At 41.4% G+C, this 27,863-nt stretch overlaps 1 protein-coding gene across 8 annotated transcripts in view; it reads right to left on the bottom strand.

The window, feature by feature from the left end:
* Positions 1-4,618: 4,618 nt before the first annotated feature.
* LEF1 (lymphoid enhancer binding factor 1) overlaps positions 4,619-27,863 on the bottom strand; it is a 66,835-nt gene continuing 43,590 nt past the window's right edge. For 4 of the 8 annotated variants that reach the window (XM_068941907.1, XM_068941903.1, XM_068941905.1 and 1 more), the window contains 6 exons: positions 26,891-27,013; positions 25,981-26,143; positions 22,499-22,606; positions 18,121-18,169; positions 17,424-17,464; positions 4,619-5,132 (listed from right to left, as the gene is read on the bottom strand). In XM_068941907.1, the coding sequence (XP_068798008.1) occupies positions 17,430-17,464; positions 18,121-18,169; positions 22,499-22,606; positions 25,981-26,143; positions 26,891-27,013 (478 nt within the window). In that variant the 3' untranslated portion in view covers positions 4,619-5,132; positions 17,424-17,429. The remainder of the gene's footprint in view (positions 5,133-17,423; positions 17,465-18,120; positions 18,170-22,498; positions 22,607-25,980; positions 26,144-26,890; positions 27,014-27,863) is intronic. The other 4 variants (XM_068941906.1, XM_068941902.1, XM_068941904.1 and 1 more) reach the window with 1 other exon arrangement.

Genomic DNA, 27,863 nt, shown 5'->3' with positions numbered 1-27,863 from the left:
CTAACCTTATTTAGCATGTTGTTTTGTCAAGGTCTGAGTCCCTGTTTCCATGGCTTCTTCATTCCATGGAAGAGGCAGAGATGGTCCTACCCCTTCCTAAGCAGTATCTCTCAGGATTTGTTCATCATTTTTCTTGGCTGTGGGAAATCAGTCCAAGTTCAAAGAGTTGCCTCTCCAAATAAGTGCCTTGATCACCATTAAGTTCTGGAGTATGTTGCTTTTCTTATTTTGCTGAAAATTTATTTTGTCATAGTCACCTTTTCTTAGCACAGCAAACCCAATACACCGATTCTTAGCATCAGTTGCTCTGCTGGGACGTAGTAGATGGAAATTCTTAGCTTTGCCCGTTCATGTTGGTTTTCCATAGCTGAAGGATGAACAAACCTGCTGTTTATTTGTATGTGCTAGGTATCTGTGAGGTGGGATGGGAGAGTTGATTGAAATATGTTCCCTTTTATATAGTATATCATTCACAGATATGTGAACCTTGATATATCAGACCGGGTTAGCAGTGACTGTTATCTTAGTCAAGCAAACATGGCTTCTGTGACTGCTGAAGTTACAGTTGTTGCAGGAGGAGTGTGCCAGCCAGAGAGAAGACATTGTCTAAAGCTCATGGCCTGAAAGTATGAGTATTGACCTGGGAAGAAGGAGAGCAGAATTTTGGTCCCTGCTTTGACCTGACTGAAAGCTAGTGGTTAAAAAATTATTTCCCATATTCCTGGCATATACGTCTCTATTTTTGGGGCTGCCGACTCTCTTTTTCTTGCTGAAGCAGATCTTTGTATCCATGAGGAGACCCACAAGGTAAATTAATACATTAATACATGTTAATACAATATTACTGGTCTGTCATGTGGGAAAATCAATGTATTTGGGCACTTCTTAGGTTTTGGCTTCATCTCAGCCTATCTGTGTTTACAGCAGGCCATTTTCCTGTCACAGTTGCTTTCCTTTTGGCTGACTTCCTTGTTAGCCCAGCAGTTTTGTCACTACCCTGACTTAGGAGAGACGTGTTTGTAGCTTAGGCTCCTGGCTGTTTGTGGATGCATTTTTTTCTCCCCTGTAATGCTCTACTTTGTATTAGCTAGTTCTGCTGAAGGGGGAGGTTGCTTGACATATTAGGCCCTTTGTGAGTGCAAGGGAATAAAGTTTAAATAAATTATTAGGGAGGCTTCTGGGTATTTCTTAGTCTCTGTAGCGTGCCTCATTTTCTAGCTGTCTCATTTCAGCCTAGTTGGCCACCACTGTAGACCGGAGCAGGAAAAGAAAGGGGGCCATCAGAAAACAGAATAGTTGCTTCAAAGCCTTGTGGTTTCAAAGGAGTACAGATGACCGACGGTCTGGATTCTGCTGTCCTGCGGCCTTGAGTGAGGATTGGGTCCTTAATCTCCCACATTCACTGCAAACTCACCTAACAATCAAGCTATCACTTGTACAACCAACTTACTGCTTTTTTTTCTGTTAGTGAATCCAAAGCGGAAACTGTAACAGAAGACTTAATTCTCCAGAGCTGGAGAGTCCCTATGAGCACAGCTAGTGAATCTGTCATCACTTGCTGTATAAGGAGCCAAGTTAGCCTGGGGCATTGTTCTTTATACAACAGAAGGGAAATGGCTCTGCTCCAGGTGAGCCAAAAGCCTGAAGAGTCAGGCCATCCTCTGATGTTGGTCTGATTAGCCATAAATAATTCTGGCTCAGCTGCCCTGTTCTGTGTCTTGCCTTGTCCTTTGCTGTTCTGTTGGTGAGAGGGAGGAGGGATATGTTCATGTCCTAGCTACTAGGATACCTTCTTTTTTTATGGATGGGACTACCAGTACTGTGGTCTGTGCAGAATTGTTTAGTGCATGCCAGACATGAAGTGCCTAGAAGAAAGTATGGAGGGAGAGAGTACATTTATGAATGCTTTTACAGAAGCATCTGGGTAATTGTCAGCCATTAGATGGGAGTATTAAAATCCTTAAAGACATTTTCTGTGGGAAATGCAAGGGCTTCATCTCCTCAGGCACCCAAGAAAGGCATTGTTAGATGATGACCTCTACCTGAATTACGTATTAGGAATTTAGGTGTTGTTTTTGATTCTCACCTTGAGTAATTTACTTGATTTCACATGGTTTTGCACCTAGTCTTCCTACTGCCAGGTTAGCAGCATTTTCACAAGCCAGTACAGTATAGTGAGGGCACAGGTCAGTTTGCTCTCTGAATAGTGCAGGAGCAAATGCCTACCAGCACTGCAGGGCAGAAGCAGCTGCTGAGCCAAGTCGTAGAGAGGATTCCAGGTTAGTGTGGTTGCCACCTTTCAGGTGTTCTCATGGACACATCCTGTGCCTTGCGTTGTAAGTTAACCTTTCCCGTAATTGCTGTATGTGAAAATGCTTGGATCTCTGAATGAGCCCAACACATGCTGCTTGCTCATTGTATGTTAACAGCAAAAATATGTTATTTTTTTAGCTCATGAACTATTTTTCTCCATCACTATTAGAGCTGAAGGACCTTTCATCCTCAAAATAGGCAACTATTGACTACATAGCTTATTTGGGAAAACATGCTACAGAAGACTAACACCTCTATTGGGAACAGTTTTTTTGCAAAATGGGTAAGTGGCTTTTCAAGTAGCCATATAAAAGTATAAAGAAAGTAGTCCAGTCCGTTACTGCACTGAAGTAGTTGCTTTTTCTCCCCTTAAAAAAAACAAAACCTGAACAGGTTTCCAACAGAAGCTGGGAGAATTGGCTGGAATGGGAATGTAACCCAGGCTTTGGAAAACTCCAATATATGGTTGCTGTTTGCTCAGAGGTGATTTCTCCTGCCATCTGAGATCATTCCCTTGCCTGCTCACTTTTTAAAAGTAATCACTAGTTGCTAGAAATAACTATTACAAGGACTAATATGCTAGTTGCGTTCTTACGATTGCATTTGTGTACAATGCACGCTGGTCTAGAAGGAAGTCGTTATAGAACAGTTTTAGTTATGAAATTTCTTCTTAGGCAAAAGAGTTTGAGAGTCAATTATAAACAGCATAATCACAAAACTTCCTTAGGCAATAAACTCACCTATGTGAGTTCCTTGTAGCTCAGTGCTTTCCTCATTCCAGTTCCACACCAAACAAGATTGAGGAGCTAGAATATAAGGTAGGTTGGTTCAATTTACAGTTCATAGCGTTTCTTTCACAGTGGTGCTCACAAATGGTTGGAACAGTTTGCCTGTAGCTACAGTGTTTTGGTTTGTTTTGTTTTTCCTATTGAAGTCCTTTAGTAGACGTCAGCCATCTGTGTATGTTTGGAAGCTGTGAAATACTAGTCCCTGAAGAAACGGGGAAAGGTATCAGAGAAGTTTCTGGTAGTGTTTAGGGCTGGAAAGGCTCAAATGTCTGTATTTTCAGTTTTGACGAGTACAGGAGTGCCTCATGGGTGCTGTTTGCAGCAGGTAGACCATACCAGCGCTGGAACTAACTACACGAACCAGGCCCTTGCACAGCTGATTCTGCAGCTAGTTCCAGTCCCTGATTGCAGGAGAACTTATACAGCTATAAGAAGTTTAACTCTAGGCTCTGACCCCATATTTGGGCATGGATGGCATTCAGAAAGAAGGGAATCCATATTCCTAATAATCAGTTTAAAACCATTGCTACAGCAAATGCATTCACTGAGATTCTGGTAGGAAACTGAAGGCAGAGGGAGAGATTGAAGAGCCTAATACTTCCAGTTAGCCCAATTCTAACTTGGAAGCATGAGGGAAGCCTGAGCCTGCCAATTCCTTGCTCCCAGGATGGGAACAGGAGAGTTTTGCTTACTTTGGGAAGAAAAAAGTTCCACTTCTTTCAAAAATGACTGTTTACTTCAGCCAAAGAGGCACATGGCATTTCCTAGGAGGAGATGCTGCACCAAAAGTGTGCAGCCTTAGAAATGACTGTGCCTCAGTGGGCTCATTCCTGCCTTCCAGGGATTCTACTCCTTCAAGTGCAAGCCATTTTTATTTTTTAAGCCAGACAATTGACTTTAGTTTTATTACAAAGCTTTTATTAAAAAACAAATGCTCAGCACATTAACTCAAACTGGAATGACAAAAAAAAAAAAAAAAAATCGGTTGACAGTATTTTTGGCAAAGGCTGTGCCTTACTATTTAAAAAAAAAAAATGGGTACATCAATGCTCATTTCAACAACTGGCATAAAATCCCACTAACAGGCTAACAAAAAACAGATACAAATACAGAACAATTGAAGTAATAATTCAAGTGCTGGGCTTTTTACAAGGAGAAGGGGAATGGGTGAGAAGGAGAACTCACTGCAGTCAGATTTGCTGGATGTATTGCTTATGTTTAGAGAGTGGATGATGCAAGACTGACATGTCTAACGACCAGCTGACTGTTGTTACATTTATTTAGTTCTATAGGACACTGTATTATATAGACTGAGAGGCCACTATTTGTTACAAATAGTTTAACAAAAAAAGCCACCTTTTTCCATACAGGTTTTTCCTCTGGCAGAAAAAAAAAATCCTTTATTTAAAAAGTATTTCAGATTTTGACACTTGTTTAAAAGCTCATACCTAGTAAAATATACACCAAAGAAATTAAAAACTAAAAGTTAAAATATAAAAGCATTCAAGTTTCTTAAAAAAAAAAAAAAAAAAAGCTAAAACCAAAATTGATCCTGTTGCACCATTAAATAAAAAGTTTGAGTGCGTCTTCCTTGTCCAGGCAAATTCCATTCCTCAATGTGCTGTATGGGGTAGCTGTGGTCTATGTTATTCTGTTGGCTGAAGCAGGCAGACAGCCATGCTACTTTGTTGCTGACTCAATATGGGCACAGATGAGACAGGAGTTTAAGAGTGCAAGGCAGAGATGGAGTGAGGACAAAAGCTGCTCTGCTCACCCAGGAGCTCATTTGATCTTTTTATACCAGGGCTGGACCTTGTGATAGTGAAGGATTTTGGCAGTGATTGTCTTTATGATTCAGTGTCTCTAGCAGTGACATCAGGGTGAATGACATCCTAGACAGACTCCGTTGGGGGGGGGGGGTGTCTGCATGGATGAAGGACACACCTAGGGTTTAGCAAGCTTCCATCTCCAGAAGGGGTCCTGGTGTCGCCGCCTTTGCTTTGCAAGTTGAGAAAGCATTTCTTTTCCCACCTACAGAGAGGGAAGAGAAAGAGAGAGAGATAAAGTTTACATTAAGCAATTTGTTTGTTTGTTTGTTTTTAAACAAGCCCTTCAAAGAAACTATCCTCAGGGAAATACAAGGTGTTGGGTCACTGTAACCCTGTGGCACAACTGTATTAGTGGAACTTGCTTTTGCAATTCCAAAATTAAGTGCAAAGTGTTACTGCTTGCTGGTGCTCGAAGCTTGTAAGAATAGTCATGGCTTTGTTTCATTCAAGAGAGTACTCTGGATTGTAAATAGATGTCCACACCCACTAGAATTTTTTCTTTTTTTTAAAGAGAACTTTAGACAGACATTCAGCATGTTACAGAAGTAATGCCTGTTTATAGTGGGTTTCATTTATCTACAACACTTGACCCAGACATCTGTTACAGGTTTAGACATCCTCAGGCTTTGATACTATGGCAGTTGAGGTCAATTAACCTCCATCTTGGAGCCTCAAGCGCTACTCTCCGTAGACACAAAGAAATGCTATCTTCTGTAAGCAGCTGGGTAGAGAAGTCTCATGGGTGACGGAATAAGAGGTTTCTGTGAACGCTGACGCTACTGCACATCCACACCGCTGAAAAGGATTTGTTCTACTCTTCAATGAGGTAGGGAACATCTTCCAGTCGGATAAGAGCCACAGGACACTTACCTGGCAGCAGAGTTCCCTAGGACTGTGGGAGGACTTACGCTCTTACGGCATGTGAAAAGGTCTACAATGCAAGCCTATAGGTACTGGTCCCTCTCTCTGCAGAGAGGAGCAGTTCTTGAACATTAGGGCTTTGGGTTACATTGGCCTACTTATGCAACTGCTGATTCAAGTCACCCCTGCCCTTCTGACCCAGACAACTGGATTGTAACAGGGACTCCACCCAGTGTCTGTCTTAATGAGTCAGGCATTTTTCCACAGACGGACACATGCTTTCCAGTAACAGTTTCAAAAATCTACTCTAACCTCTAGGACTCCAGACGCTATCCAACTACCAAAGAAGTCAAGGGTTCACTGAACAGAGCTTTAAAGAACAATCAAAATTAGCACCAGGAATGCAGTTCAGCAGAGACGGTAAGAGAATTTTCACCAGGACAAACACCAAATTCTGATTCAGACAAGGAAGACACACTGTTAACACCTCTAATCCTGCAGGGCAAGATAGAACTAGACTTTTATAAAGAAACAGGTTTGTTTCAACCACCATTCTGGCTTCTATTACCAGAATTTGTCAGCTGCATGCATCCTGTTAGACTAATAGACTGATTCCTTGAGCAGAAATAAGCAGCAAATAATATGGCAACAGTATTTAATGAAGGGCCATTTTTAACCTACCTGTCGTCCCTCCCTTCCCCCCCCCCCCCCAATTCCTTGCAGGTTCAATTTAATTCATTATGATACAAAACACTTTGCCCATACTGGTTGAGTCCTGCTCTTGAATAAGGAGTTATACAAGCTAATGTACTGTAGGGCAGAAAGGCTCCAAAATCGAGACACTTTGATTTTTGGTGAGTGCAAGATGAGGTCCCAAAGTCTTACTATCAAATTAAATCCCTGTTAGAGGCCACCCCCCCAAGACCGGTCTTTTAGTGGAAAGAAAAGTTGAGGACAATCAGTAAGTTTACCTACAGACTAAGGTAGAGAGAACAAGCACGAGTTCATGCTAAAGTATACTGCATTGCTCTAACTGGAATGACACCCTCCCCCCAAATACCACCATCCCCTGATACATAATGAGTAATTTTCACCTGCTACTGATAGCTGCAATAGGACATTTAAAGCCACTGTGGGCTTTTGAACAGCATGGCAAAAAAATCCACTGGAAAACCAGTGGTTTCAAAAGAGGTGGTCTGTATTGACTAATTCAGTTCCTATTTCCTCATAAAACCAGCCCAAGTCCCAACTAAAAAAAGCATTCTTAGCTTCCTGCCTTTTTTTTTTCTTTTTAAAAGTAGCACAGTGCTCCGTAACACATGTGGATCAAAGAGCTACGAAGGGCTCTACCTTTCCAAGGAGCACGAAAGAGAGGCCAAGCAAACAGCAGAGGAACACTGGGGAGAGCACCCTGCAGCTTTATATTTATTTTGTGCCTTTTCATCCCAGATTTTCAAAGGTTTGGTCCAGGTTGCTCTTCCTGGGAAGGTTTTCCTCTCAGTCTTACATGAAAACATTCAGCTTCCTGTTGAGGAATGGCCTTGAGGCGCCAGGCCAGTAGTTCACAGCAGTCTGATACAAGTGCTGTGATTCAGAGCTACTCCCCATTAGCAGCCAGGAATGTCTACTTCACTGAAGGAAATGAAATGCTCTTCTGTTGAGATGATTCCCTGCCTCCTCCCCCCTTCTCTTACCAGCAAGCTGTCTTTGAAGTCAGGAGGTTAAAATAACGACCGCGGCCTTGCTCTGGCCCTCAGCTTTTTCAAACAGGGGCCATCGCTTCTTTCTCGATCCAAATGCCGTTTTAGCAGCTTATGCCTCGTTTTTGTAACCTCTCTCTACCCCTAATTATTAGTGAGGGGGATAAAGAGAAATTGCAAGCACTATCATAATTCTGCGTGGGGGCAGGCAAAGCAAAGCCCCAACTATTTTTATTTCCAGAATACTGCAATACAGAAAATTACACAGTAGCTAGCCTGAAAACAGCATCTAGAACCAAGCCTTTTCCCAGCTGCACGTTAAGGCTACACACTGGAAATTGCTTCTGCTGATGATAAACCAAATAATACCTAAAAAATAATAATGATGATAGTGTTGCCTTACATATATAAAACAGGTCAAATCAGGATTCTTTTCAAGAAACCACAGGCATGTGCTAAGGAGACTGAAAACTTCCCACATCTAAGGCTTAACGGGGGGGGGGGGGGGGGGGGGGGGGGGGGGCTGCAGCTGAAGTCCCGCCAAGCCAGGCATGCCCTAGCAAAGTCCAATCCACAAGTGAAGTCGGCGCAATCAAAGACTGCAATTACAGCTCCCTGGCTGTGGTTAGGCTTCAAAGAAAGTGCTGCAAGTCACATTTTACATATGTGAAGTCTTGAGCCTGAGCCACAATAGGAGGCACTGTCTGTGGCATTTGCAGTGTACATCTCAATTGGTTGGGGGGGGGGGGTGGAACAACAAAAAAGCTCTTGAATAAGAAACAAATAAAATTCAACAATAATTCACTGTAAGAAGAAAAGCCTTACTACTGAAATGATAAACTGGATTTCAGGAATCACTATAGTTAGAAACAATAATAATAATAATAATAATAAAGCCTCCTAACAAGCCAGGGCTCAATGGTTGAGGGTGAGTGTTAGAGAGGGATCAGAAGTCTCCCTGCTCTTTGAAATGTGATGGGTTGAAGGGTGAGTCCACAAAGGCCTTACACTCCTCCTCTCTTCTCCCCTAGTCTTTAACTCTGCTCCATTTTGCTAGAACAAGTGAGGGAGGATTAAGCAGCTTCAGCCAGGTCATACTAATGGGAAGAGGTAGCTGAAGAAACTTGCGTGTTTGGGTAGGTAGAGGCATCAGTACAGCGTATGAGAGAAAGCTAACGTTAATAGAAGGCAAGACAAAACTTTAAAAACAGATGCTTTTTTCTACACCTTCTCCCTACCATAGGTTGTTTTCATAGAGTTGTTAAGGAGAGACCATGGGGTGTGGGTGGGTGGGTGTGTTTTCCAAAAAAAAAAAAAAAAAAAAGCCCATACTTGGCTTTTAATCCAGTACTTTTTAAAAAAAAAAAAAGTGGCAAACTCAGGGATCCAACAACTGAAACTGCATCATTTTCTTTTGAAGTCCAAAACAAACATGTTCAGCTTACTGCCAGCATTTAGCCAATACTGCAGAACCTTGAGTATACAAAACCTGGCTGTTATTTAGCAGAAAGGTTCCCTCTGTGTGTGAAACCCCTTTGTATTTTCTTAAGCAGCAGAGCTGTAAAAAGATTCAGGCACAAGACAGACAGATGCAGGCACTGCAGTCTGCTCCTCTTCCTGCCCAGCTGTGCCATGGTTTGTGGGGTTAGCCTAAACCAGATCCTTGAAATGTTCTGGGCAAACAAAAACAAACACTCCACAATCTTTGTTGTTTTTAAACAAAAAAAACCCAGCTCCCAACAAAACCCCAGTCATTTCAGTAATCTGATTTGCTGCAGGGTCCCACAAGCTGTTACAGCACATGGACGGAGAGACCTAAGGGAGACAGGAACAAGCTCTCTCTGCAAGAGCTGGATACAAGCAGGCAGCAGAGAAAACCTTTAAACTGCCTTTGTTGCCAAAGAAACTACTTAAAATTGTACCCTCAAACTGTAACAGATATTGCCATGCTGAGGCTATGTCAATGGCAGTCAGTCTCTCTTTTTTTTTTTCCTTGCTACTGTTAGCCTCAGCCCATTGCTGGTAACTGTGGAAGGAATCTGCGCTGCCAAAATACCTAGTAGTGTTTAGGAAGCTTTGAAATAGTTCCCTCGGAAAATACCTCTACATTGACTACAGGTGGAGCCTAGCATCCTAACTTTTGTCCTCTTAGTTTGGCCTCAGCTAGATGCATTAAGTAAACAGCAGTAATACTCTTTCCCTCCTATGAGTCAGAGGCCTATTTCAGAGCAGGTTAGTATCAGTGCTGGAAACGCCCAGGTATTTTAAGGCTGCTACTTTGTACAGCTGAAGTCAGTGATGCCAATGCAGGCGTGGGTCTTATCAAAGGACCCCAGTGTAGGCAGTATGAAACTGGAAGCTCTATCTCTGAGCTGCAATCTTTAAAAAGATTATACTGGAAGATCCGTGATGTGTTTTTCCTGTTGGGAGGATGAGAAGCTTCCATGCTTATAATATAATAAACAGGTTACCTCTAGACAGCTGTCTCTAATAGCTTCTTAGAGAAGAATAATATACTAAAAATGATCTGCAAAGAAAGGGGAAAAAAAAGAAGGACTTGTGCCCTTTTGTATCTCTATGGTATATAATAAATATTCAAAAGACTATTTAAGGCAGAGTTTCATGTTTGTTTTCTGAAAGAAATAAATGAATCATTCAGGTCTTATTTCTCTCTGAAGTAATGGTAAAATTGTAAGTCTTTAAAGCACTAAGACAGGGAAAGGCATTTAGCCAGGACTTCATGACTTCTTCCTTAACTCCAAACCTGTTTATTTTATAGATTAAGGGCTGGGAAGAGAGATGCATCTATTCTGCAGGCACTGAAATAGCTACATCAGTTCTTTCACCTGCTGTAACAGCAAAGAAATGAGGTACCAGAAGAGTATTAGGAAATCTTAAGTAAAAACTCTTTTAAAAGAAAAAAGATAACCTATGTAAAACTTCCTCTGTAGATCATCTTTTCTGCCACAATTAAACCTAGCTTAGAATTTACACTATACTTTGAAAAGACAGTCTCAACACTTAAATCTACTTATATATGGAATAATTTAAATAGTTGCTTTTATGCTGCCAAATGTAAGTCAGATGCAACCTGAGCACCTTCTAGAGCTTCATCAACACTTCTACATACATGCATCCATCCCTACTGCCACTGTAAAATAGCTGTGCACAGAAACACTGCAAAGCTTAAACACATCAACTTTACTTTGATGCAATTAAGCCATCTCACAGCAGAAAATCTCTAGTGGTCCAAAATACACAAGCCTCCTGTTCTACATCTCAAAAGACATGGGAAGAAACTGACCTATTCAGCAAAAGGTAATCACACCTAATTTCAAGCAATGCAAGCACAGTAAAACTAATTATATGTAGTTATTTTGGCAATAACATTTTACCTCCTGCAGTCTCAGGCATCCTGGGGTGAAGGATATAGGGCTCCCAAAACTCTCAAGTTTAATTCTGATGCAACTGAACAGCCATGAGGAAATCCAAACCTATTTTTTGCAAGGAAGAAGTAACCTCAGAGGTTAAGTCTCTTTGCTCAGTCAAGCCTCTTTAGGTCTCTTCCCCACTGATCCAGCTCTAGTGATATCAGTGGCAAGAACATGAACTCGGAGAGATGGTCACTGCTACCCTTTCCCTTAGTTGCATCTGACCCTGCTCACATACTAGGCACCAATACCTAGTGACGCTTTCTCTGCACAAATGCTTCCAACATTTGCTCCTACTCCTGGAACCAGTGGCAGGAAGCTAGTGTCCTAAGTTAGACTAAAACACATTTTGTCCAACTAGTTGCCAGGCTCATATTTTACTGACTAAATTACAGTACTTCAGCTTGTTCTGCCATGAATTTCCTTCCTTGTACAGCTTTCCAATCCTGCACACTTTCAAAAATTTTATATAATACAGTCTTAACAAGTGGGTAAAGGATCAGTGGTTTAAAGGATGACTTAACTGAAAAGCCTTAAAGTAGAGAATTCAGCAACTGACTGGTATCAGAAGGATGGCTCTATTAGCATCTTTTGCCACATCAAAATCTGCGCGTCTTTGCTTTGGGGTTTTCAGGGTTTTTGTTTTGTTTATCTTCAGGGTGGCTGGTTTTACATTCGTGTATATCAGAATAGCTCTTAAATTCAGTCATATTCTCTGAGTGTCAGAGGCAGACAAGAGCAAACTCATTGCTAGCGCTTGCTGGAAAAGCTTTGGCACAATGGCATTTGAATACAATTCTGTTGAAACTAGAGGAGCGATTTCATCCAAATTTAGTCTCCAGAAATGTGTGAGAGAGACTCTGACAATGTCATAACAATTTGCTTTTTAGCTGTTCTAGAATACAGTATCAGTTTCTCATTTTGAAATTTTTTTCACACAAGTACACTACAAAATGAAAATGCAAGTCTAAATGAATTACTGTGATATAGACACTAAACTGCTCAGTTTTGTTCCAATTTGGAATGAAACCGCATTTCAAAAACTTATGGTCTTCTTTATGAAACAGTTTGAGAATTGTGAAGTCATGAAAAAAAACTGGAGAAACAAACTGGTGATTAAGTTTACTAAATTTGCTAAAATATACCATTTTCAGCAAGATAAGAATGGAGGACCAGCAGTTGACTCCCTGTCCCCATCCTATCCCACAGGAAGAGTTTTAGAACAATAGTTTTCCCACTATTCCTTCTATTCCAAGCCTCCTACTCCTTATACCTTAGAAGTGAAATGATACTATTTATTTAATTTCTTGTAAATGTGGCTGTTCAAATTCTGTATCTACTACAGAGTTGCAGTATCTGCAATTCTGAGAGATCGCTGATAAAATAAACAGGTTCTAGACACTCACCTGCTGTTAACAAAAGTAATTAAGTAATTAAAGGTAATTTGCCCTTTGTAAATTTAAAATGTGAGATGCTGACTTCGTAGCTGACCTTGCTAGACTCCTTTGGTTGCAAAAACGAACGTTCTGTAAATACCTAGAATTTTTTAAAATCCAGTATCTATGTTGATTGTCTGGTTGAAACTGTTCTATGCTCGGCCCCTACCCTGACTTGCCAGTCAGCCCTCTGGTAGTCACTGACTTCAGCCAAAAGAGCTTTTATGCCCTTCCCTCACGCACTTCTCACAAGGCTCCCCTGCCAGCCTGGTAAAGCCAAGTGGAGAACTCAGAGCTCTGTGTCCTGCCGCATCTCTCCCAGCAGGTGTCAGTGCCCTCCTGTACCTGCCACCTAAACAGGAGGCAGCTTCCCCTCTGCCCCACGTTTGCTCTGTCGACTTTTCTTCTTGATGTCAAAGAGCCTGAAAGGAGGTTTTCTGTCTTTCACCCTGGAAAGATCAGCAACATTAGGCACAGTTGCAGTAGGGGCTCTACGTGAAGCCTGTACCCTTATCTTTGGAAATGTCTATGCCTATCTGAAAAAGGCGCTGAAGTTCATATCTGTTTTGGTAATATAAAATAAACAAGTGTTTCAGTCTAACAAATTTTTCTTCTGTTTGTTTTTCACTCTCTTCATTGGGCTTTTATAAATTCCCCTGGTTCTTCAGCTATTACAGAAATGTTATGGCCAACAGGGGCCAGATGCCTCTTGTGTGGGTTTTTTGTTTTTTTTTTTTTTTTTAAGCTGAGAGCACTTTCACACAGCATTAAACCATCAGAAGACACCATGTACTTTCCTGTCCTGATCACTTTTAATATTCAAAAGATAATCCTACGGTAGTTATATGATTTGAAAGGGAAAGCAGCAAACTAATTACTTCCAGTAATTAGTCATGTGTGGGACACAGGAAAGCCCTAGTATCGTGCTCCCCCTTTCTGCTTTTTTCCCCACAGTACAGAAGGCAGCTGATCACACGGTTGTGAGCGTTCCACTCTGTCCATCTTGCCTGTAAGGAAGACCAGTCCTTAGTGGCCAGGAAAATATGGGTCACACAGAAAATGAGTAAATTTTAAAGCAAATCAGGACACGTCTCTGCACCATCATCATCACACAATTTCTCACACACTAACTTCTGCACAATTCCTCCAGGCTCTATTTAAAACCACTGAACGGTCAAGGGCAAGGGTAGGGCATTTCTTTGGTTTTAAACTACTCCAGCAGCAATTTCAAGAGCACTGGACAAGCCATGTCAGAAAAAATGTCTTTCAGAAAGCAGTGCACCACATCCCCTTTTCATCTACTTTCTAGGATGCTGGCCCGAAAGCAGCGGTCATATGTGACCGCAGTCATCACACAGGTCTTTTTCAGAGTATTCCAGCTGTAGATCGGTCTACTTTATAGTCTACTTTCATAACATCACTTCATTTTGTTTATAAATAGTAAGACAAAATCCAGTCTTGGATTGTTACCCACTATATAAAATCACTTCTGCACAGAATTTTGGCTCTGATTTCCATGTAAGGGATTTGAAATGTAATAATTAGTCATTGTTTAAACAGTCTTAATCTGATCCTTTTTAAGTGCTTCTGATTGTAAATCAGTATTAATCAAGTGTTTCTTCTCATTTTTAAAAACTTTGCTAAATTAAACGTTAATTGTCATGGAATTTGCAAGCCACATCATACATATATACTTCTTTGCACAGGTTTTCAAATGTCTATTAAACTTCTCTATCACTCTTTTTAGCACTTAAAGATAGGCCAAAACACAATTTTAAATTATATTTATGAGGAGCTTATGAGGAGTTCCCAACTGCATCCTGCCATATGTCAAGTGATGGGCCTTTTGCAATTATTGTATATAGCAAATCATAAAAAGTTAACTATTTTTATATTGCTGAACACTCCAAGGGATTTTTGTCAGCACCCTATTTCTTCAATTAATAAAAAAATAATCATAAGATGCTAAAATCAACTTTTTTTTTTCCTTTCAGAAGTCAAATCATATAGGAAATCAGAAATCTTCACTTCTGACATAGAATTGCTCCCATTTACGAGTCTTCTAAATGGTTGTATTTAAAGTAAAAACAAAACACCCACCTTCCTGACAGGTGTTCAACAGACATAACCTTTACACTGTCCTTGATCTAGGCTTTCCTCATTTCCCTTTCTTCCTATTCTATCCCAAACTCACTATTTAGCATTAACTCAACTGATTTCAAAAGGAGAGAACAGATGAAAGTTATTTCAAGCATTCGGGTTATGCTATATTAACTGAAAACAACACCCTTCTTGGGGACAGTTCCAGAGCTCTTCAAGAATGGCCACATGCTTTACAGTATCCCAGAATTAATTCAGCGAGGACTGATGCACTAGCTCACAGTATTCTTAAAGCGTTCTAATATTAAAATGTTTTACCAGCAGTTCAGCTGAGTGGAGAGTAGAGCGGAACTCCACTAAATCCTAAGCAGTGAAGCTGCAAGAAGCCTGCTTGTGCGTTCAATCCTCAGAAGAGGAGCAATTTACTGCTACCAGCTTTTCACCGCTCAAACTATGAACAAGCCAAAACGCAGGTCAGAAGCCCATCTTAAAGATCAGTTATATGCTGAAACATTCACAGACAAAAACTTTCACCATCTCTTAAATCCTTTCTGTTTGCCTGTCTCTTCCGTTACTTTCCTCTGAACATCCCACCACGCAACCCTCCCACCGTTTCATCCTTCTCACTTACATCACCATAATCACAACTCTGACTGATCTCCTTTGTGCTGATCTAGAGATTCTTTCTTTGGTCTTGCCACCTACTCATTTCTGATTCTTCTCAGATAACAGAGCACTTGTGTCCTTCCCAGACCTCCCACCTTCCTTCCCCCTCTTCCATACTGCCCTCTCACGCACCATGCATGTGAGTAGGAAAGCTAGCATTTTCCTGTCTTCAAGAGTTCTTTGCTGCACTCACTGAAAGGCATCCCAAACTTATTGTCTCCATCCAGTAAAGGCTGCAACAGCTCTGCTATGGGCCTGGTAAAACATTACACTTGTGGGCAAAACATTCCTTGGATTAGGCTTGCAAAGGGCAAGAGTCTTAACCTTAAGAAGTTTACTTTGAATTCTGGTTGATTCAGGTTTTCTAAATCACTCCACGCATTTTACTTCCAGCTAGAGTACATCTGTACATCTCCCGCGGAGAGCATTCGCTCAGCACACAACATTTAGTGAAGCTGCTTACGTGTGCCTATATGGAGTCAAGAGCACGCTTCTCCTTCAGTGGAAGAAATAAATTCTTAACACTCTCATCCTCCATGTTATAAATTGTATGAGGACAGAGAGATGGTATACAACAGCTTCCATACCGTTACAGAGCAGAAGGGAAAGGACAGAGCATAGAAGTAAAATGTAAAGAAAGAAAAACATACTCAGAACATTCATCTCCTTTGTTTCACCAGCTCACGCTCTTCTATTTCAGCTCATTCTGTACTATGGAGAATGAAAACAGATAGAGAAACTCCAACAAAAGTAGGTCAGTGTAGGCAAGGCAGCCATCCTTGGCTTGTATGACATCCAAGAAACCAAATATTCCCCAGTGTTTAACTGTCACATGAACCTTGCTTGTTTTCAGTTCCTAACTTAAGTTCTGTGCATTAAGTCAGATAAAACTATGTGTTTTGCTTATTGGTTTTGTGCTCACACTGAAGGAAGAAATATTCACAACACAAACATACCTTGGACACTAAGCTGAAATACTAATTATAAAACTAAAGGTTAAAGCACTTGCTTTTTTTGGGGGGGGGGGGAGAGAGAAGGGGTATACTACTTAGGGTAGTCCCTGTAACTAATCATACTTCACAGAAACGTCTGTTGTAGAGGCTACAGAACCCAAATGCTGCAATCCACATCTAAAATCAGCAAGCAAAGACAATCAAGCATATTGTAAAGGGCAAGACTGTCAGCTTGCCTGAACCCTTTTTTGCTTAGCTGAAAGAAAGTGCGTATATTTTGCCTTCTTTCACTTTATTTCAATTTTTTTCAATAAACTCTAAACCCAAGCAAGTTTAGACTAACCAACCTAATGGCGAAACTACAGAAGAGCCCTGAATCCTACTGACTGGCTGATGACTGACATACTGCGCAGAGAAAAGTTAACTTGGATTTCTCTGGCTCAAAGTCCAAGCAGAGGGGAGAGCCAACAGGAGGCCACTCTTCTGACTATTTTGAATGCCAAGGGGATCATGTGGCCAAACAAGTTAGAGGGAGAGGGGGGAAAAACCCATTTCTATTGTAAAGCAGAGTTAAATTTAGAGACTTTTACTTTTTGCATTGTTCCTGGAATTCACAAGGATCTCTAAAGTACAGTCCGGGTTAATTATACTGCATAAAAGGAACTATTATCTCAAATAAACTCCATTCCTACTAGAAAACATATCACACTATGAGAGGAAGAGAATCAGCCTTCCAACACAAACACTAAGAAATGAGAATCTCCCTGCGGTACAGCATGCACTGACAATCATTCTAGATGCTGTTATTGGATATGTGTAATAACTAGTCATTCCACCTTCCATGAAGATGACATGAAGGGAGAAAAATCAGTAGAACGGAGAGCACACACTGGAACTATTACAAAAAACCCACACCACACACAAAATACCACTGTACAACCAGCTCCATTTTCTTAGCTGATGTTTTGTTAGTATACAGATAAATAAATTTTAAAAGTGTACCCGGCCAGCCAGCATCTTGAAGACATGAGCACATTAACTGTACTACGAAGCCAACTTCTAACCTGCTATTTATGAACTGTGACAATCTGCTGGCTGGGAGGGTTTGCACTGCTGTATAAAACTATCCTTGTGCTTCACAGGCAGACTGGCAGCGAGTCAGTGAGGTATGGTCAGTTTGAAAATATGAATATAAGAAAGTAAAATGGTGAACACCTAATAGATAGCCGGTATAAAAACCATGAAACTTCTGCAATTTTTGCTAAGTTCATATTATTGCATAAAATTTATAAGAAAGTTTATTTTACAATTCAGTTCTAGCAGGAAAGCTTTAGAGATGTTCTTACCATGCTTCAGATGTAGGCAGCTGTCATTCTGGGGCCTGTACCTGCAGAAGATTGTTTTCCTTTAACAAATTTCCATTACAGAGTTTTTGCACATTCCAAATAAGTCTGTAGGCTATAATATTACATGGATTTTTTGTGTGTTTTTGGTTTTGGGTTTATTTTTTTATGGTTCTTATACCAGCCATTTTTGTTGGGAAAAACAGGATGTTTCTTTTTATATATTTCAAATAGCAAAGAGGAGACCTCACTGATGCTTTGAGCCAGCCTACTAGGCAGCTGTTAGTGTACACAGAAATGTAAAATACAGTGAGAAATACTACAGTGGCTACAGAAAAGTCAGTGTAAAGTTTCCAGCATCCAATAATCCCACACACCATTTGACACATAGCTAAGTCTAAGGATGACACAATGCTGAATGAGGAGAAAAGCAAAGGTAAGAGCAGGACAGTGATGGCAGCAATGCATAAGCTTGGCCAAAGATGTTGAGGCAGTCAGGACATCTATAGGGGAAACGTGTAACGGAAAGGAAACATGTATTGTGCGCATTCATACAAGCTTGCGTTCAAAGTGAGTTATCTTACAAAGATAACATCAGTCAGAAGCAGCTGTTAAAAGGGAAAAGCATGTAAAAATTAAATAGCACCAGCCCTAAAATATATCTAAGGTGAATGGTAAGTAAGAGTTGGTCATGGCCTACCTGATGCTGATTCCTGTAACTTCTCTCTCTTCCTCTTCTTTTTCTTCCCCTGCAAAATAGGCAATTTTACCATACCATTACACACACACAACTATTTTTGTCCCACCCCACCACCTCACAACATAGAAACAAAAGCCATCCAGCACAATCCACATCAAGAAGACTGTGAGAAATTGGTGAGGGGAAAAAAAAACACAACTATTTTCAGGGTAGCTAAAACCTTTTCTAACCCAATTCCAACTGTTTCAATGGTAACAAGGTTTGCTCTCTGCATCTATGGAGAAATTTACATGCAAGCAATACACATTTTAATATCTGCATGAAATTACTATTTCTGGCAGTTTTTCAACTAACACTGGCAACTGCAAGCATCAAGACGACTTCTCATGCTTAATAAACTGACATACGTTGATATCATAATTTACAGCTCTTACAAAACCCCTTCACACATTCAGATACTAATACTGGTGTACATGGCAACAGCAGACAGGATGTTAAGAGTACCTAAGATGACCGTGCCTTGTCCCCAGGGTGCAAACCAGCCAGCTAAAACCGTTCTGATAAAGCTTATGACTTAAAAAGCCAAGTCTTGTAGGGCTGTGCCTGGAGAACTGGCTGTGTAATAAGCATGTAACAGACTGTTGTACGGCAGAGTACCCTCAACGTGACCGGAGTCCAGGACAACGTGAACATCAGGCGTGGACACCACCCTGGCACCAGCACGCCAGCCCAGGCTCATCACGCTAAACCACAAACTCTGCCTTCTCCCCGCACCCCTGCCTGTGGAAAAGGCCGGAGCTCCCAGTTAGCACAGCGTTTCAGAAACCTACTGATTAGTTTAGACCCACAATTTTAAACCTCAGTCATCTTGGATCAGTCTAATTGCCATCTGGTTATTCCTCCATATGACTTCTCTTTCTTGGCCTGTATTGTCAGTCAAAGTTTTTCTTTAAAAAAAAAAAAAAAAAAAGAGAGAGAAGGGCAGGGGGGAAGTCATACACATGTATATTTTAAAGAAGCCTTCAAGCTGCCAGGATGGGCTCCAACAGACGAGCTCTGGTGAACCTGCTGCAGTTGTTTTAAGTGCAAGCGCAGCTGGCTGGCCATCCTACTTCCCTGTCCCAGCCCCACACAGGTTACCCCACCTGGCACAGCTAACAGAGGCCCAGTGCACGCCCTGGCCTCAGACAGGCCAGGTCACAGTTGGACACACCAGCACTGACTGTGTCAAGCAGGGAGGATTCATGCTTGTGTCCAGCCATGAACTGGAGCACGGCGAGTTTTGCCAGGAGACAGGACAGAGAGCAGGTGATGTGAGAAACCACCTCAAACCATTGCAGTGGTCACCAACGGACAGCGAGTCACAGCCCCAAGCACAGGCTTGTGAGAAGCTACTGGCAGAGAAATTTAAGTAACTGCCAGTCTGCTCTGCTGGTCCTGGCCTGCATGACTCTCAAGCTCCTGTCCTTACTTATCCTGAGGCTGGCAGCAGGGCCAGGCAACGCTTTGTGAATGAGCTCCCAAAGACAGGGCCAAGACCAGAAATTGGAAAGCGGATTTCAAGGGCTCTGTGAAATCCACAGTGATGTGCTTTATCACTTCGGCACCAAGACAAGGCTTCTTTACAGAGACGCTGCATTACTGCAGCTGTTAGCAAGGAAAAAAACAAGTCATGTGAGGACAATTCTGTTCTATTCTCTAGAGCAGTCTGACTTCAAATGCGAAAACCTACTGCAAGCTCATTTGAGATCCATCTAGGCAATATCAGAAGCAGAAGAATGGAGGGAAAAGGCTAGGCTGAAAACTAGTTGTCAGCAGTCCCAAGTGAAGTAATTTCTGACAACTTCAGCATACACAGACAATACTACCTGACAAAGACGCTGTTCTTCTCATGGCCATCACACAACTTTGCATGAATGCTTTGGGTGTCAGTAACAAAAACATAAAGAAAGAAGTACACAGATAGTGTCAACAGATGAACAGCAATGCTCAAAGTTCTCTTGAGGCTGCTGAAAGCCTAACCGACCAGGCAAACCAAAATAGAAGAATCAAAACTAAGTAATAGATCTTTTTTTTTTCTTTAATCACACTGTTTTGTGAAATCCAGCCACATCACACAAGAAGAATCACCCCTAAGTCACTACAGCTCTAAAAATGCTGCAATAATGTCTGTGCTAAGTGAACATAGTTGCATTTTTAGACTGAGCCAGTAGGAAAAAAAAAAGAAAAAAAAAAAACACTTACATCTGAAAAAGTTTCAGTGATAAACTATGATCTACCTGGCTCATCTGCTTGCTACTGTTGTGACAAACGTGTGCATTCTTGGAGGGAGAAGTACTGCAAAAGGAAAGCTAGGAAAATTGTCTGTTGTAACATATACGACTGAAATACTTCAGAGATATACTTCTACACGCGATATAAGCAGGAAGGCACATCAAAGACAGTTGTACATGCCATCTTACATGCTCTAAATATCTCTCATGGCATTTAAGGACCTGCAGGTCCACTCCTTGTGCTATATGGCAGTAGACTGTGGCAAAACACATCAGGTTCTTAAAGTCAATGTGACTGAGCGTCACAGGGCATAAATGTTCCTCCACTAAATATATGCTACTGAAAGATACCTTTCTAGTACTTTAAAAGCTAACCACAGTATTGAAAGCTTAATTTCAGTAAGCATAAGCTAACACAGCTCCAACGTGGTTTGATTTTCCAAAAAGAAAGTTCAAGGAAATAGAAATCCCCTTACTTTCAAGGACTGTGTCACTAACACCCTATTTATTTCCAGGTGTATTTCAAGACAGCTCTGCTAGCACGATCTGGGTACTGGAAATAAACCCTCCCTCTGTACGGTCACAATTCATCTGTCAGGAAGTACGACTTTTTTTATAAACAGACGGGAACAAGCTGACAGGGCTTACGGTAGTATCTGTGCTCACAAAACTGGGCATGGCTCTCAGCAAGACCAAAGCATTTTGCTTTGGGGACAATCATGTAGTTTCTGCGTTGATGCCACCCTTGGCAAAAGTCTGCCTAAGAGACTCTGTCTCACAAAGAAAATGTTGTTTAGACAGAACAATAGCTGTGCTGCACTGGAAACGTCAGGTACTTCTACAGTCTCTGTTAACATTGTATCTGGGTGCCTCACAATCTTTAATGTCCACAAGACACCGCTGAAATAGAGAAATTCCATTGCCCATCTACCACAGATAGGAAAGTGAGCCAGATATAGCACATCTGCTTCCTAGCAAAGTAAATACTGTCACCGCTGACAGCAGAAGGAAAGGAGTCCAGATCTCAGGCTAGGATCAGTCTCTTAGGGATTGCAGCCTTCAAATTTTATTACATAACATATAACTATACTGACAGCTCATAGCAAGCACCATAGTTCAGTTATGCAGATACACCTCAACTTTATTTCATGGTGCGTTTTCACAGATACCTGACTATATATAGGATGACATGATACCGGGAAATACGTAAGTTTGTATTTCCAAAGCATCAGGAATTTAAGTACTTGGTTCCTGCACTGCTAAGATGCTCCTGGAATAGTTACCCCAAGCGCAGCGGCACATCAACAGAAGGTGGCCCAGTCTCGGCCACTGGGCTTTGCCTCTCAGGCAGCAAGGCACTAGGCAGTTTCCAACTGTACCACCAATGTAGGGATCTTATGGCCTGTTTTACAAAGCAAAAAGACCTTGCTCCTCTACAATTTCAGTAACAGAGTCATTTACATGCTGGAAATGCTATTAATATCTGCACTGTTGGTATTAACTTTCATCTGATATCTAACTATAAAGTAAGTGCTATTGTAAGAAAATTTCCTAGCTTCACCAAACTGTATAAAAGCAGAATCTATCATGAAGTTTACTTATACAAATTTTGCAGCCTTTATTTCAAATATGGACCATCCTGAATTACTTTCAACTGAAGTTCAGTTTACCTCAAGACACCTGGGCTTCAGGTTCTCCTGAAAGAGAAGGGCCCCGTTCTGCTCAAGTCTAAAGAAGATTTCTGGATAGCAAGTCATCAGTTAGAAAACTACGGAAAAATTCACAGCTGTACAGTAGAACAAACTTTCAGACAGTGCTGATGATTGTCCTAGAATAATTCCGTGTGCTAATTTTTTCACTCAAAAACTGGGACCTTCATAAGATGTACTGCACCATCAACAACAAAATCCAAAGTTTTCTGGATGCCTGAGTGCAAATAAATAAGTCTCACGTTATACGTTTCTTCACCATCCCTCCTCCCAGAGCTTTCCAGTTTAAAAAAAAAAAAAAAAAGGAAGAGGGGGAGGGCAAAAAAAAAACCCCAGCCCCACATATGTTATGTAAAGGAAACTAATTTGAAAAGAGCCTTCGAGTGAGTGACGTACATAGTTGTCTCTTGCAGACCAGCCTGGATAAAGCTGCATGTGTAGCTGCCTTTCTTTACGAGCTAGTTCATAATATTTTGCTTGTTCTTCACGGGAGAGAGCATGCCACTGCAAACAAAATAAACATAGTATTAGATGAGGAAATAACTCATACCTAGGCAACAGATGACATTAGCAAGTGTTTTTGTGACTTTAATTCAGTCCTTTCCCACTACAAAAATGAAATTCATTAGCAACTACAAGCAACCCTGTTTACTAACCAACTTTCAGGCATTTGTCAGCTCTACAACTGCCAAGTGCCTTGAGCAAGACAAAAGTCATTTCTGGAAAGAGGGCTCACCAAATAACCTGCTCACAGAACTGCGCTCTAGACCACTACATAAAAAATTCTAGCTCATGACGAAACAGACGGTGTTTGTGCTGCTTCTACAGGACTGTCCGCTCTCCCCCACTGGAGACTTTGCTGCCTCGGTTTTAAGAGCGGCTAAATGCCGGTTTTCAGTTCCGATGTCGAAGAACAACATAGGCGCAGCGCACCAGCAGGCTCCTCTCGCGCGATCGCCCTCAAAGTGTCGAGGCATTTGCGTTTTGATTTCTCCTTGTAGTAACAGGGGAAAAGAAAACGGCGACTATGAAAAGTGTCTAAGATCCAGAAGCCACAGAATTTGTCACTTCCAAATTACAGAAGTTGATCTCTATGGCCAAGTGAGGACAGATTTCCTGCTTTATCTACTTTAAGAAAGAAACAAAACCTGTACAGTTGAAAAGGCACCACCTATATCGGTATCTAATCATTTTGTTCTTGCTGAAACACCTGTAATAGATCTGAACCAAAAAGAAGAAAGGGACTGTATTTAGAATCAGCTTCCACTGCAGCATTAGACTTGTTTTCTTATTTGACCTTGACAACAAGCACAGAGTGGAAGGGGGAGCAGAAAGAGAGAAGATATTAATAAAAAGACAGACATGAAATCAGTGAGACACTCAAGCAAGAATAATTTATAGAACCAGGATTTCAGGTCAGATCATATTTGTAGGATTTAATATGTCGCTTTGTTACATGTCAGGAGATGTGAACAAAATGGCTTGTCTGCCTGGATTTGGCAAGTTCGATGTGTTACTGAAAGCACAGCAATTCAGCCTGTTTGCAACTCCGATACTCCACACACGGCACTGCCAGTCTGGAAAGTACTGAACATGTAAGGAACTAGCGTTTTTCATTTGCACCTAAGTAGTCTATATCAGGAAATTCGGTAAGAGCAAAGTTACAACTGCGGAACAAATTCCACACAAAGAACACCGTGGACAAGGAGACGACCGAGGCAGCCAAATTTCAGTACAGCAAGAGGCTGGACAACAAGGGTCGGACCGCCTCAGCTGGCTGCCAGGTGGAACATTTCTGGTTCAGTGCAACTGAAGTGAAAAATCTTAAGAAAATAAGATAAGGGGACAGCCCCTTCTTCCGCAGAGACTATTTGCTGCTAGCAAGGAGATCTACCGAGAGCAGCTGCATTACCAGAAACATGAAGGTAAAACGTCTAAGAACGGAAACTTGTTTTTCCACTCAAAACATTGTTAGAAGTTTTTACATGACGTTTTCCTGCAGCTGCTCTACTTCATTTTCTAGTGTCACTTGTTCCTACAAGTTACGTAACTGTTCCTGCGTGGCAATGCTGCCGGACTTGCATTTTTCACTGGCTTCAGTGCCCACAGTTAAAATTCCTGAGCTAGCCAACAGCAAAACAGAGACTTCAAAATCCTACCAAACATGCAAAGAAAAAGTTTTTCCCACACCACGTCTCTTAGAGGTTGGCATCCTTCCATCCTGCAGACCCGACAGGTCCATAAAGCTGCCATTTCAGTGAGAGCGATTTCTTATGTTTTAACAGTTGCTTCCTGGGTGTGAAGCACTGCTGGTTTAAGATCTAGAGCACAGAGAGGCACAAGGAGGGGAAGGAGAAGAAAAAGCTCTCCTTCGTTAAAGCAGAACTTTTCCAACGTTGGCCTTGCTTATGCAGTAGCATCAGAAAGCCCAACACCATGCAAAGTGTAAGCTCTGGAGAGCAGAGGTGGTTCAGCACAGCATATAGTAAACAGTGACCAGGATGACTGAACACAAAACGTTTGATAATAATTAATCTCCGAGCAATTATATTTAATAACTCATGCATTGTCTGTACCACTGGGCAAGTGGAACTTGAAGTACTTTCATAGCGAACAGTAACTTGGAAAGAGGAGTCAAAGCTGTGGAAAAAGCAGACAACAGAGCACTGAGGTCTGATTCACTGGTAGAATGCAGATAAATAAGCCACTGCCATCATTCAGGCCAAGAAAATGAGACCGACATACTTAAAAACTAAGATCAGTTATTGAGGGAGTGAGACTTGCATGAAAGAATGGAAACTGCAAGCACTAAGATGCCCTTTAAGAGGAAGTAACAAGAATGTCAGAAAGAAGAAGGCTGCAGAAACCAGGACAAGAAACCAGCGATTTCTAATCCAAATGAGGGAAAACAAGTCTTCAGATTGTAACAGAAAAGCAGCAGTTAATGTTGTGTACTGGCTTCCTATTTAAAAGCAAACTGTTCTTCTCAGAGAGTTGCAGTGCCTCTTGTTGAGGCACTCCTCAGAAAGAGGAGTTCACTGAGCAAGGGGATTCAGAGTATCTATTCTCAAACTCATCACAGATTGCTACAAAAGTCATCTCTTTAACTTCTGGGACCGTGGAAGTCGGAGATAAATGCCAGGAGCATTTATCTTTGCTGCTTTCCCTTCAGAAGGGCAACACTGAAAGTGAACACCGTTTGCAGTTGTGGGTTGGCCTACATCTTTTCCAGAAAGAACAAACTTGCCTAGAACGCCACAAAGGCAAATGGCTCTCAGCAAGGCTGCTGCTCTGGGTGGGCCTCTGGGACAGGCGCTGGGATGACCAGCACTGGGCTGGTGACTTCAGAGATATGCAAAACTTGTCTGGACAACTCCCTGAGCAACCTGACGTAATTGGACCTGCTCTGACTGGAGCTGGACTAGATGACCTCCAGAGGTCCCTTCCAATCTACGTGTTTTTATGATCAGACCCATGTTATATTCACTGTTGAGAACTATCTCAACATTCAACATCTCAACTATCAGCACTCAGTGTTCATCTCTTAAATGAGCCTCTCCTGCTCTGATGGATGCCAACCTGTAGGAGGACCTAGGCAGTGATCCTTCCATGTGTGAACAAGACTATTTAATGCCTGAGGTATAGACACAGTGACATGAATGGACCAGACACACCAACCTGATGATGTGGGTAATGCTGAAAAAAGAAAATCAACATACTGCTTTTATTTTTAGTTGCGTGTTTCATCTTCTATAGCTAATTTGATAGCTGCACATTCGTTAGCACCTCAAGCAGAAAGTGAGCCATCACACCCGCCAGAGGGAAACACACACAAATTAGCAGCACACGTGAATACACACACACCCTGCTGTACATACCCTTCTGCCAAGAATCTGGTTGATAGCTGCGCTTTCTTTCAGAGTACACTCTGCTACAACGTTCGCTCTCATTTCTTTCATGTACAACATGAAAGCATTCAGAGGTTTCTTAATATGAGGTCTTTTTGGCTCTTGTTCTTTTCTCTGTTCGTGCTGAGGCTTCCTAAAACGTGGTGGGGGAAGGGAGAAGGAGGGGAAAAAAGCATCTATTTACCTTATGCCTCAAAAAAAAAAAAAAACCAACACCTATCCAATGGAAAATTTCCAAGCTGCAGTTACAGTAGCATAAAATTAATAAGAATGTGAATTCCAGTGGTCATGTCCCATCCACTTTTACTTCTTTTCAGCGAACTGGCTTTAAGAAATAATTTAATACTCAAGGAGGGCGTCAGGTTGGCAGATAACGCTTGATCTGTGAATCCAATCCAAATACATCATCTGTCTCAGTTCTCTTTTTCAATGACTCTCCATAGTGCCCTAGAAGGCCACTGCTACAGACAGGAGGATAGCTCCTCATCCATTAATTTCTTAAGCTTTTTGCCTTCAAGTACTAAGCAGAAATGCTGCTTTTTAGTAGTAGATTTTGCAGTTAAGACCTTATCTGGTAGAGGCTCATGAGTTCACGCTCAAACAACATCCTCAAGAAAACAGCGCCATTACTATGTCTGAATCAAGATGACTGTAGCTGATAGCTATTAAGTGCTGGACTGGAATGAAAACTGGTTTCATGTCTCATTATTCTTCCCCCAAAACAGCCCACATCTCCCACTTCAATTATAGGAGAAGAGTTAAAATTCAAAGAGCTCATGAAAGGCACTTGTTCCTTTTTTTTTTTACCTCCTTGACTCTTCTTTTAATAGAGTTCTCAAGCATTTGTAGATTAAGGGCTAGTGCAGAAAGGCAGACTCACACATGCATTAGCTCACTGTCATTGTGCGGATGTTCCTGTTTGACTTGAGGTGTTACAATAGCTGGATGAGGGATTCCAGTTGTGTGAGGGCCTGGAGGACCAGGAATCATGTGATGTGAAAACCTAAAAGAGAAAACGAAGAAAGGTCTATAATGCTATCAAAGGCAGGCCTCAAACACTTACATGACAGCAGTGGGATGCCCCAAGGACGCAAACACTACGGAACTCGCAATGGAAAGACAATTCTTTAAGAGCGCATGAAAAATATTTGGCTAAGATTCGTGCATTGTAACTGGTTTATTCAAAAAATACATATATCAGTCAAAATTTTGGTTTTGAAAAAGTCACTTTATTACCTTTCAGGAAAATAGCTTTAGCAATGCACACAAGAAACATTTAATGGTTGTTAAACTGACTGGCAATAAAAACACACACTTCTTAACCAAAAACTGTATTTCCACACCAAGAGATAAACATTCTTAAAATATCCACCACCAGCCAATGCAAGGGAAGAACTGCCATGCAGAAAAAAAATGGGGGGAGGGGGGGAAAGAAGAGTCTTTTTAAGAAGTACCTGATAGCTCTCTATAGAATCTCTTGCTTTTCAAAGCACTTAAAGATTCTAATGTCACCTCACCTCAACTATCTCCTCCAAATACTTAAATAATAATTTCCCTGCATCCTAGAAGAAAAAAGAAAAAAAAAAAAAAAAAAAAGGAGACACTCTTATCCTAAGTAAGCCTTCCTTTCATTTGTGCCAGAAGGAAAATAGAAAACAAAACCATAGTACCATTAACTCCCTCATCCCACCCTACCAACCCATTTCATCCTCAAGGCCAGCTGAGATGGATCTTCAAGGTGCCAAGCACTGCAACCCCAATGCAGCAGAAGACTTGCATGCTTTAGTTTGAACTGGTGGAAAGTCCCAGTGCCATAAAATAGCAAGCTCTTGCTCCAAAGGTTTGCTGAGTGA

This window comes from Struthio camelus, chromosome 4 (genome assembly GCF_040807025.1).
Source record: "Struthio camelus isolate bStrCam1 chromosome 4, bStrCam1.hap1, whole genome shotgun sequence".
In the NCBI taxonomy this organism is placed as follows: Eukaryota; Metazoa; Chordata; class Aves; order Struthioniformes; family Struthionidae; genus Struthio; species Struthio camelus.
This window is presented reverse-complemented; position numbering and strand designations above follow the sequence as displayed.